The 12,050-nt window shown below is 39.8% G+C and overlaps 1 protein-coding gene across 2 annotated transcripts in view; it reads left to right on the top strand.

The window, feature by feature from the left end:
* The window catches only part of itga1 (integrin, alpha 1), a 235,270-nt gene that overhangs the window by 209,318 nt on the left and 13,902 nt on the right, over window positions 1-12,050 (top strand). The window contains exons 27-28 of one of the 2 annotated variants that reach the window (XM_043688299.2): window positions 9,257-9,367; window positions 11,134-11,241. In XM_043688299.2, coding sequence (XP_043544234.2) covers window positions 9,257-9,367; window positions 11,134-11,241 — 219 coding nt within the window. Of the gene's footprint in view, window positions 1-1,690; window positions 2,349-9,256; window positions 9,368-11,133; window positions 11,242-12,050 lie in introns of those variants that run through there. The other variant, XM_087989320.1, reaches the window with a different exon arrangement.

Here is a 12,050-nt window from a genome sequence, read left to right as displayed (position 1 = left end):
CACTGAAATCCTGTAGCTTATCTCTGATCTGTATTACGGTCTTATGGTGTATCTATGCAGATTCTTCATTTTGGATTCTATTTTCTGACTTTCCTATGTGATCATTCAAAAGCTGCCATAAGTATTAATACACAGATAGGCAATGGCCTAATGCTATTATCAGTAGACTATTAATCCTGAGACACAGGCAATGTTCTGTGGACCTGGGTTTGAATCACATCATGACAGATACTAGAGTTTGAATTCAATAATAATCTGGAAATAGAAGTTTAATGATGACCATTAAACCATTGCCAATCATTGGAAAAACCCATCTGGAATCGGTCTATGAAAGTCATTGTAAACAAATCATTCCAATAATGATATGATAAAGCAGATAAATTAATCTCAAAAAGGTCACCTAAAAAAACTGGAGCTTAAATTCTAATGCCTCAGCAAATCAACACAATGCCCCATAAATATTTGGGAATTGCAAAGAGTTTTGCTGGGTATTTCAAAAGTTTTCTATTTTTATTTCTCATTTTCAATATCTGCTATATTTTGTTTTTATATGGGTGACTTCAATCTATTTCCATGCCTTTGAGTTACCAATCAAATAGGTTGCTTTGTCCTGAATGATGTTGAGCTTGCTGAGGATAGTTGGAGCTGAACCCATCCAGGCAAGTGGGGAGTATTTCGTCATACTCCTGATTTCTGCCTTGTAGATGGTGAACAGGCTTTGGGAAGGCAGGAAGTGAGTAACTCATCACAGAATCCCCAGCCTCCAACCTCCCAGAGTCATTGAGGTGTACAGTATGGCAACAGACCCGTCAGTCCAACTCATCAATGCCAACTAGATAGCCAAATTAATCTAGTCCCATTTTCCAACATTTGGCCCATATCCCTCTAAACCCTTGCTATTCATTTGCCCATCTAGATGCCTTTTAAATGTTGCCATTGTACTAGCCTCCACCACTTCCTCAGGCAGCTCATTCCATACACGCACCACCCTCTGCATGAAAAAGTTACCCTTTATGTGCTTTTAAGTATTTCCCCTCTCGACTTAAACCTATAACCTATAGTTTTGGATTCCCCCTACCCTGGGGAAAATACCTTGGCTATTCACCCTATCCGTACCACTCATGATTTTATAAACTGCTATAAAGTCACACTTTATCCTCCACAGCTCCAAAGAAAATAGTCCCAGCCTTTTCAGCCCCTCACTGTAGCTCTAACCCTGGCAACATTCTTATGAATCTTTTCTGAACCCTTTCAAGTTTCACAACACCCTTCCTATCTCAGGGAGACCACACCTGCACGCAGTATTCCAAAAGTCCTGTACAGCCACAACATGACCTCCCAACTCTTATACTCAATGCACTGATCAATAAAGGCAAGCTTACCAAGCATCTTCTTCACTATCCCATTTACCTTTGATTCTACTTTCAAGAAAGTATGAGTCTGCACCTCAAGGTCTCTTTGTTCAGCAACACTTCCCAGGACTTTAATATAAGTATATAACTCCTACCCTGATATGCCTTTGCAAAATGCAGAACCTCACATTTATCCAAATTAAACTCCATCTGTCACTCCCTGGCCTATCTGATCAAGGTCCCATTGTACTCTAAGGTAACCTTCTTTGCAGTCCTCTACATCACCAATTTTGGTATCATCTGCAAACTACTAAATATGCCTTCTTTTTCACATCTAGATCACTGATATAACTGACAAAAAGCAGTGGATCCAGCACCAATCCTTGTGGCACACCGCTGGTCACAGGCCTACAGTCAAAAAAGCAATCCTCCTCCACCACCCTCTGTCTCCTACCTTCGAGCGAGTTCTGTATTCAAAGAGCCAGGTCTCCCTGTATCCAAGTACTCCCTCTCCTTAGTCTACCATAAGGAATCTTGTCAAATGCCTGTCACAAAACTGGTTCCTTTTTTCTAAAAGCTGTTTCTTTTCTCAAGGAGACTGTCAATTGATTTTTTTTCTGAGAGGTAATAAACCGCTCGCAGTGCCGATTAGGCTGGTTGGGTATGGAGTTTAAAGGGTATTGAGAAACCGTTTTGTTTATGTGTAAACAGATGAGGCTTCAGGCCAAAGTGGTCAGGTTTTAGAAGTGACCTGTATAATGAAAGGGGAGTGGTTAGCTCTCTAGCTGAGCAGATCAGTCCAGAACTAGTTAGGGGTTCAAAAGTGAGCTATGTGGAACCTCTCTCTCTCTCTCTCCTTCTGTCCTTCTAACTTCAACTTGTAAGCGTCTGTTCCATTTATACTAGTTTTTAAGGGGGTTTGCTTATTAGGACTGTTTGGATAGACTGAGCTCTGTCGGGTTCTTTATTCTGTGCTTTGTGTTTCATTGTGTAATTTTGTGAATAAATTTCTATCTGTTTTAAAACCTAGTAGTCAACCTAGCTAACTTACTGTGGGTAACTTTCACTGTGCACTTACCGAAGTAACTTACAAAGGTTATAGTTTGCGTTGCCTGTGCAAGAATGTTTTGAGTGGTCTGGCCTAGTCCGTAACTGATTGGGGGCTCTTTGTGGGATTTTAAACAGCGAGTGGTAGGTTCTAGTGTCTTTATTTCAGGTGCTGGTTCGGTTGGTTAGACAAAGCTTGGGATAGTAATGGCTCTTTCAGTCGCCAAAGGTTTTCTGGATGTGAATGCAGTGACTTTCAAAGTTTTGCAAAAGGTGAATAAGACCAAGCTTCAGGAATTAACAGAGAGGCTGGAATTGGAACTGCCTGCTTCTGTTAGGAATGGGAAGATAATTACAGCAGTAGCTCAGTGTCCAAACTTGCTGGAGAAACCATCAGAACCTATAGAGATGGCAAGAATTAATTTGCAAATGAAGCAACTTGAGTTAGAGGCGAGAGGTAAGGAAAGGGCAGCAGAAATGACTCAATTTGTGTTACAATTAATAGCAAAGAGAGGGGAAAAGAGCAGCAGGAGAGGGCAAAAAGAGAGAGCAGAGAAAGAAAAAGAGAGTGTTTGAACTGTAAAAACTGACACTTAAAAAGGAAAGTCAGCTTAAAAGGCTGGAGATAAAAGCTGAGGGTAGGCTCAGTGAGGAAGTAATGCAAACTCATATGGAAAAGTAGAGAGTTAAAGCAGCAAGGTTAGCAGCTGAAGTGGCTGATGATTATGAACTGGTCCATAAAATACAGTTTGGCTTCCAGAATCAGTTTCAGTCCATGAGGGATAGAAACTGGGGCAAAGAGAAATCCTCACATGGAAAGGGAAAGGTAGATCTCAGTGAAGATCATAAGGATAACTTACCACAGGGTAAAAAAGAACCCCTTGAGAGGTACAAAGAAGTTAAAAGGCTCCAGTGTTTTCATTGTAATAAATTGGGCCACACGAAATCACTATTGGTGGACTAGGAGAAAGCCAGATGTCGGAAATCCAGACAAGCCTAGAGTTTTGCTGGACTAGTAACAAAAAGCACAAGGGATGTTAGGCAACTGCTTCAGAATATACAAGAAAATCAGAGGTTGAATAAGGAGGAAGTACTAGATATGCTTAAAAATATATATATGCAAGGGTAAAATTTATTCACATAGGCCAGGAGTAATAGGTAAGGAGGTTACAATATTAAGGGTCACAGGATCCTCTCAGTTTGTAATGCTGAAGGATGAGGAGATACACACTCCTGAGGGATTATTGCCAAAAAGGGTGCTGGTAACAGGAATTCATGGTGAGACAAAAAGTGCTCAGTTATGTAACGTGAGGTTAGAGAGTCCAGAGAAGAGTGGAGAATTTGTGGTAGGAGTACTGGACAAACTCTCAGCTCCAGGAATACAATTTGTCCTTGCAAATGATGTAGCTGATTCACTGGTAGGTGTGCTGCCTACTCTAGTTGAAAGACACATGGAGACATAAGCAACTGAAGAAATGCAGCACCTTTATTCAGGAATTTTCGCTGATTGTGTGGTCACAAGATTATAGAGGCATAAGAGGACCGTTAAAATTGATTAAGGATAAATTAATAAATCAGAATTCAGAGACCACTCATTTAGACTATGTGTCAAATTTTAGAGAATGATTAAATAGAGCTGAAGAGTTGAGTACACAGCATTTAAAAGTATCACAGCATACAATAAAACAGGAAGTGGGTAACAAACCACAAATTTGCAATTTTGCAATTAGGGATAAGGTATTGGTGTTACTTCCAGGAACAGGTGAACTTTAAAAACAAGGTTTAGTGGACCTTATCAAATCTAAACGAAATTGAGTGAAGTGAATTACTTGATAAGGACTCCAGACAGGAAGAAATCTCAGAATGTGTCATGTGAATATGCTCAAAAAATATTTTAATAAGGAAGGAAAGCAAGAGGAGGTGTTAATGATTACAGCACAGAAGGAAGAACCAGGTTCAGAGGATTCTGAATTGGACATTCCTCAAATCAAGTTGGACAATGAGGAAGTTGTCAAAAATTGGAATAAATTATTGAGTTACCTTCACAAGAAGATCAAAATGACTTGAAAGAGTTATTACTATCACATGGGGAAACATACGGAAATAAGCTGGGAAGTGCTAACCTAATTGTGCATGATGTAGAGATAGGAAATGCTGTTCCGATTAAGCAACTCCTTATAGGCGTAACCCTCTAAAGTTGGCAAAGGTCCAGAAGGACATAGACTGCATGCTCCAAAATGACATGATTGAAGTGAGTTACAGTGACTGGAGCTCACCCATAGTCATGGTGTCAAAGCCAGATGGCACCTAACGGTTATGTGTGGACTATAGCAAAGTCAACGCTGTTACAAACACTGGTGCGCATCCAGTTCCATGGTGGAGGACTATGTTGTAAAAGTGGGACAAGCAACTTACATTTCTAAGTTGGACTTGCTCAGAGGCTACTGGCAAGTACCTCTGTCAGAGAGAACAAAAGCAGTTCCAGCTTTCGTAATGCTAAATGGACTATATCAGTTCAAAGTCATGCCATTTGGTATGAAAAATGCTCCAGCCACATTTCAGAGACTGACTAATAAAGTCATTGCCGGATTACCCAACTATGTTGTTTACATTGATGACCTGGTGATTTTTAGACACTCGTGGAAGGAACATTTACAGCGTTTATCGGACTTGTTCGATCAACTTCAGAAGGAAGGCTTGGTGAATTTGACAAAGCCCAAGTCATCTTCCTGGGCCATGTTATAGGACATGGACAAATGGCCCCACGGGATACAAAAATAAAAGTAATTGCGGAATTTCCCACACTATCGACAAAAAAAGCAGTGCTACAGTTCCTGGGATTGAGTGGATTTTACCAAAGGTTTGTGCCGAACTTTAGCAGTGTGGCTGCTCCACTCACTAAATTGTTAAAAAAAGGCAAGAAGCTTCAGTGGACAGCGGACTATCAAAAGGCATTTGACAGCCTAAAAACTGTGTTAACCACTGTCCCAGTATTGACCAGACCTGATTAGACAAAGCCTTTCAAGGTGGCTATTGATGCCAGTGATGTGGATGTCGGTATTTTGCTCCGCAGGAGGATCACGCAGGAATAGAAAGACTCATCAGGCATTTTTCCAGGAAGTTGAACGTTCATCAACAGAAATATTTAATGGTTCAGAAAGAGACTTTAAGCTTGGTGTTGGCATTACAACATTTCAGTGCTTACATTACCAGCAATGCTCCTGAGACAATCGTATACACTGATCATAACTCATTGACATTTGTGGAAAAATTTAAGGTCAAAAATGCCAGAGTGTTAGATGGAGCTTATTGTTGCAGCCATTCACTTTGACAATTGTGCATGTGACAGGTCGAGAAAACGTGATTGCCGATGCGTCATTGAGACTCGAATGAGATATGGAGGCGTTCAGTGGCAGGTGTGCGATGGCCTGAATTTGCATGTGGTTTGTGCATGTTTGCACATTTAAAGTTTCAATAGGGTATATGTGTGTTTAGACTACTAACCGGGACTTTGAAGGGTTTTAAAAATGAAGCCATCTTTTGGTATTGATGGTTGAGTTTTTTTTAAGGTGGGAGGTGTCACAAAGCTGGTTCCTTTTTTCTAAAAGCTGTTCCTTTTCTCAAGGAGACTGTGTCCTTGTTTTTTTTTTGGAGGGGTAATAAACTGCTCCTGGTGCCGATTAGACTGGTTTGGTACAGAGATTAAAGGGAATTGAGAGGCTTTTTTTTATTTATTTGTAAACAGATGAGACTTCAGGCCAAAGTGGTCATGTTTTATAAGTGACCTGTATAATGAAAGGGGAGTGGTCAGCTCTCTGGCTGACCAGTTCAGTCAAGAACGAGTTGGGAGTTCAACAGCGAGCTGTGTGGAAACTCTCTCTCTCTTTTCTTCTGCCCTTCTAACTTTAACCTTTAAGCATGGATTCCATTCATATTGGTTTTTAAAGGGGTTTGCTTATTGGGACTGTTGTGTATATTCAGAACAGCATAATTAAGTCTACATAGAACATAGAACAGTATAGCACAAAACAGGCCCTTCAGCCCACAATGTTGTGCCGACCATTGATCCTCATGTATGCACCCTCAAATTTCTGTGACCATATGCATGTCTCTTAAATGTCCCCAATCTGACATCCCCTCTATACTTTCCTCCAACCAGCTTAAATCTATGACCCCTTGTGTTAGCCACTTCTGCCCTGAAGAACACCTCTACAATGTATTCGCCAAAAGAGGATACCCCCATAATTTCATCAACAGATGCCTAAGGGAAAGACAACGGAATGAGGACATGCCACAACCCAAAAGACTAGCCACGTTACCATACATCAAGAACATTTCTGAACTGACAGTCAGACTACTGTGACCACTAGGACTCATAACAGCACACAAACCAACAGCCACTCTCAGACAACAACTCACCAGGACAAAGGACCCGATACCCAGCATGAGCAAAACCAACGTAGTGTACAAAATCCCATGCAAGGACTGCACAAAACACTACATAGGACAAACAGGAAGACAGCTAACGATCCGCATCCATGAACACCAACTAGCCATGAAACGACACGACCAGCTATCCTTAGTAGCCACACACGCAGATGACAAGCAACATGAGACAACACTACTATTATCGGACAAAAACCCTCACCTTATCACCCTCACCTTAACCTCCTTCCACCTATCGCATTTCCAACGTCCCTCCCCCAAGTCCCTCCGCCCTACCTTTTATCTTAGCCTGCTTGGCACACTTTCCTCATTCCTGAAGAAGGGCCCATGTCCGAAATGTCAATTCTCCTGCTCCTTGGATGCTGCCTGACCTGCTGCGCTTTTCCAGCAACACATTTTCAGCTATTAAAGGACAAGCCAAACAGAGAACAGCCAGGGAATTCCTAGAGGCATGGCACTCATCCACAGATTCTATCAACAAACACATCGACCTGGACCCAATATACTGGCCACTGCAGTGGACAGCTGGAACTGACAACCGGAAGCGGCAGAGGCAAACCACTATAGCTGCCGGAGGGAACAACACAGAAGCGCTTCACAGGAGGCTCCCAAGCACTGAGGATGTCACCGAGACAGGGGACAAAATGTCTGCAACACAAATTCCCAGCTCGGCGAACAGAACCACAACAACGAGCACCCGAGCTACAAATCTTCTCACAAACTTTGAACTGTACAGTTACTGAAACAAATTGCAAAGTTATGGTCTGGGTTGCCTGGTCAAGAATGTTTTAAGTGGTCTGACCTGGTCTTACTGAAGTCCATACAGAACACATTCATCGCTCTGCCCTCATCAATCTTCTTTGCTACATCAAAAAACTCAATCAAGTTACTGAGATATGATTACCCATGCACAAAGCCATGTTGACTATCCCTAAACAGGCCTTGCCTTTCCAAAAACATGTAAATCTTGTCCCTCAGAATCCCCTCAGCAAATTGCCCACCATCGAAGTCAATCTCACTAGTCTGTAGTTCCCTGCTTTTTCCTTACCACCTTTCTTAAATTGTGGGACCATATTAGCCAACTTACAGTCTTCTGGCACCTAACTCATGGCTATTAATGATACAAATATCTCAGCAAGGGGCCCAACAATCACTTCCCTAGCTTCCCACAGAGTTCTAGGGGACACCTGATCAGGTCTCGGGGATTTATCCACTTTTCTGCACTTTAAGACATCCAATACCATCTCCTCTGTAATATGGATATTTTTTAAGATATCACTACTTATTTCCCCACATTATCTAGCTTCCACATCCCACTCCACAGTAAACACTGATGCAAAATATTCGTTTAGTATCTCATCTATCTCGTATGGTTCAACACATAAGCGGCCCTGCTGATTTTTAAGGAGTCCTAATATCTCCCTCGTTACTCTTTTGTCTTTAATGTATTTGCAGTATTCCCTTGAATTCTCCTTAACCCAGTTTGGCAAAGCTACCACATGTCCCCTTTTTGTCCACCTGATTTCCCTCTTAAGTATATTCCTACTGCCCTTATACTCTCTTAGGAATTCACTCAATCCCTGCTGTCTATACATGACATATGTTACCTTTTTCTTGACCAAATCCTCAATTTCCCTAGCCATCCAGCATTCCCTACACCTACTCAACTCATCTTTCACATTAACGTGAAGATACTGTCTCTGGATTCTCATTATCTCATTTTTGAAGACTTCCCATTTTCCAGTTGTCCTTTTCCTGCAAATATCTGCCCTCAATCAGCTCTTGAAAGTTTTTGCCTAATACTGTCAAAATTGGCCTTCTACAAATTAGAATTTAACTTTTAGGTCAGGTCTATCCTTTTTCATCACTGTTTTAAAACAAATAGAATTATAGTTACTGGCTCCAAAGGTCTCCCCCACTGACACCTCAGTCACTTGCCCTGCCTGGTTTCCTAAACGAAAGTCAAGTTTTGCTCCTTCTCAAGCAGGTACTTGCACACACTTAAAGGATTAGATGGAGAGGAATTTGTTAACACTATGGCAATCCCAGTATATGATTGGAAATTTAAAATCCCCTGCTATTCTTGAAGCCGCGGTATTTAAGTAGCTAGCTGAGTTAAATTTAAGTATTTATCTTAATGGAGAGTAAAATTACAGGCTGATACAGCAGAAACTACCCATTGACTCAATACCTTAATGCAATAAGAGAGGTTTCACAACATCTCACAATTTTAATTTTAGCCACGTAATTATAGTTTAATGTGGCTTCATTAAGGTTGCTTTACTATCACCTCCCATGGATATTTTTCTTTGTCATTTCCAATAGTATCTCCACTAAGTTGTGCTCATAGATGTCTGTGACCTTTGCTTTTTTCAAAACATGTTTCAATTTATTTCCTTTCCACCTGGCAGAATAATACAGTCAGTTGCCTTGACTCTCAATTTGTGGATCCCCTGAAGATACAAGCTAAAAACCCTCACAAACCATCTCCAGTGGAAGAGTACTTCATCAACTCAGTTGGGGTAATTACAGTCTTGTCAGATTTTGTGTGATTCAAGAAAATAGAACAGGGTACAGGAGTGCATATAGTACTGGATTAACAATTTAAGAGTTGAGAGTTAAAATGTATTGTGCAATTCTGCAAGCTAAAACTTAACCAATAAATGTAATTTGTGAACTGTTAGCTAGGTATAAATGATCATGTGACCTAAATTTTAAGAAATAGGTTGACAAATATATTTTGGAATAAGGACCTGATTATAATCTGTCTGATACTATTTTCATGTGCATTGTTGGTGAAGCCAGAATGAGACTTTTTTTTGTTTAATCTATCCATAGCTCCCCCTAAGGTGGTGATGGCAAACCTTCTGCCTGAACTGCTGCAGTGCACATAGTGATCAGACAATGCCAATAGGTACAGAGATACCAGGATTGGCACTTCAGCCCAGGGTTTTATCCTGGAAACAGTATCACGTATTGAGCCATAATCCAATGTTGCAAACTCACCTTCCCAGTAGTATCTAGACTGGCAGAATGGTGAAGAGAAGGTGGGCAGGTATTGGAGTCCCCAAGTCTGGAAACAGGCCAAAACTGAAACAAAGTTGGCAGCTTTGGAGGCCTGCCTGCCTTCAGTGAGGCATTTCCATGGGCATTCTATCTCTCCTGAAGAGTCACTGAGTGTTTCTCTCCATAGATGCTGCCAGACCTGCTTAGTTTCTCCAAGAATTTCTGTTTTTGCTTCAAAATAAACAAATGACTATTCAAAACCTTATTTAAAGCGCTTTGATTATGTTAACCATCCATAGAATTATCAATCATACAATCTCGCCATCTACCTCACAGCTGTTAGCAACTCCTACTGACCAAAATCTATTTACAAATCTTGGAGAGCTCAGCCAAGCATTCAGAATGATATCCCATTGCACAAACCCTGCCTGACTCAAAGCAATGGAAATTTTACAGGTGTATAAATAGATAAGCATCTTCCATTTTTATGAAGACTTAGCAGATGTATTTTCAATCATTAGATATCCCTTCAACTGTTTCAAAGCCTCGACTTATATATGGACTTTAAATAAATGCAAAAATAAAGATGTATGATCCTGATGGCACATTTAAATGTTAATTCAATACTGGACAAAGTGCTGCAATGCATCTGAGCACTTTCATAATGGTTACTTGTGTTTTAAAAGATGAAGGCTTGTTATTAATCAGTATATTGAATACATATGTAACTTCTCATACACATTACATTATGAATTGCGAAGGTATCATCACAAATTGAACTTATCCATCAAATATTCCCAACTCCAAACTGGGCAACCCATTGGAACTCAACTGCAATGGGATGCTATAAATCATGTCTCCTAATATCAAAGCCCTGACTATGTAGAATTAGCAAGAGTTCAAAGGTATAAGCAAGGTAGGAATGCTAGATGTGGGTTCACTGCCCACACTCTCAGCCCAGGGCCATATCAATTACACATACTGAGAATTTCAACATGGACAGAGGCATGAAAACCACCACTTCATGACCATTGTGATAACCTAATAAGTAATTTAATTGTAAAAGCAGTTATCACAGCTTGGGCAGGAGAACTCTAGATCTGATGTGGCAATGATGCTCATCATTAAAAAAAAACAAGATGGAGCACTGACATTATGGTTTACAACAGAAAATCCCATTTTTATATGCTTCTATTTCCTAAAGGTAACTATTACTGAAAAGTGGTATTCTCTGACAAACATTGATTTCATTGACAACTGCCTTTTCTACATTGCCTAACAGATATGTGAAAATAATGAAGGATGTGCTGACTTCTCCTGTACTATATATCCATCAAGTCTGATTGATTTTAAAATGTCATTGAGAATATGGAAACCTTCTTTTGTTAAAGTAAGTAAAGTGATTCACTGATTACAAAGCTTGCATGAACAAAAGTACAATTCATATTTCTGCCAAAATTGTCATTGTGGTCTTTCTGCAGTCTGGGCAACCCATTCTGTATCTGGGAAAAAAAGGGATGGAAATACATTTTTTTCAAAATAATGAGATGAAGAAAATACTTCAATGGAGTCACAATCTGAGATGTTTACGCTTGGTCATAAAGACTAAAAGACATAAGTATTAAAGTGGAAAATCAGATCTTGAAAATATTTGGATGAGGTTATTTATTCAAAGCATTTTGTAATCCAACAAATTTCCTTAAGAAGTTCAATAATTTGTTTCTTTCATGCAATTATTTTAATTAACAGTTTTAATTCCACAAATATAAAGCACCAATACATATATTCACGCAATGCTACCATTTTCAAATAACATTATTTCACAATTTTTTTTTATTGCTACTATCTGGTAAGATGAGATAAACTGGGTTCCTGCTATTCAACCTTCTAAGATAAATATAAACAAAGTGAAGTCAAATAGTGATCATAACATTTTTTGAGTTTCATGTAGCATTTGTAAGAGATAAGCAAAGATCAGAGATTAGAAATTTTTATTTAAATAACGCAAACTTTTAATAGGATGAGGCAGAGACTGTCCACAGTACCCTGGGAAATAGTGAATAGGTAAAACAATGAGGAACAGTGCAGGATGTTCAAAGAAACGTTTAATGCTAAAAAGAAGCAAGTACTCTCCAAAAACAAACAGCTATGGGCATCTAAGGAGGTACGGAACAGCATAAAATTAAAATAAAAGGCTTA

The sequence above is a fragment of the Chiloscyllium plagiosum genome, unplaced genomic scaffold, assembly GCF_037043375.1.
Source record: "Chiloscyllium plagiosum isolate Xiang-an unplaced genomic scaffold, Cpla_swu_hap1 HiC_scaffold_1, whole genome shotgun sequence".
Lineage (NCBI taxonomy): Eukaryota > Metazoa > Chordata > Chondrichthyes > Orectolobiformes > Hemiscylliidae > Chiloscyllium > Chiloscyllium plagiosum.
Note: the sequence above shows the minus strand (reverse complement) of the source record. Positions and strands in the feature narration are given on the sequence as shown.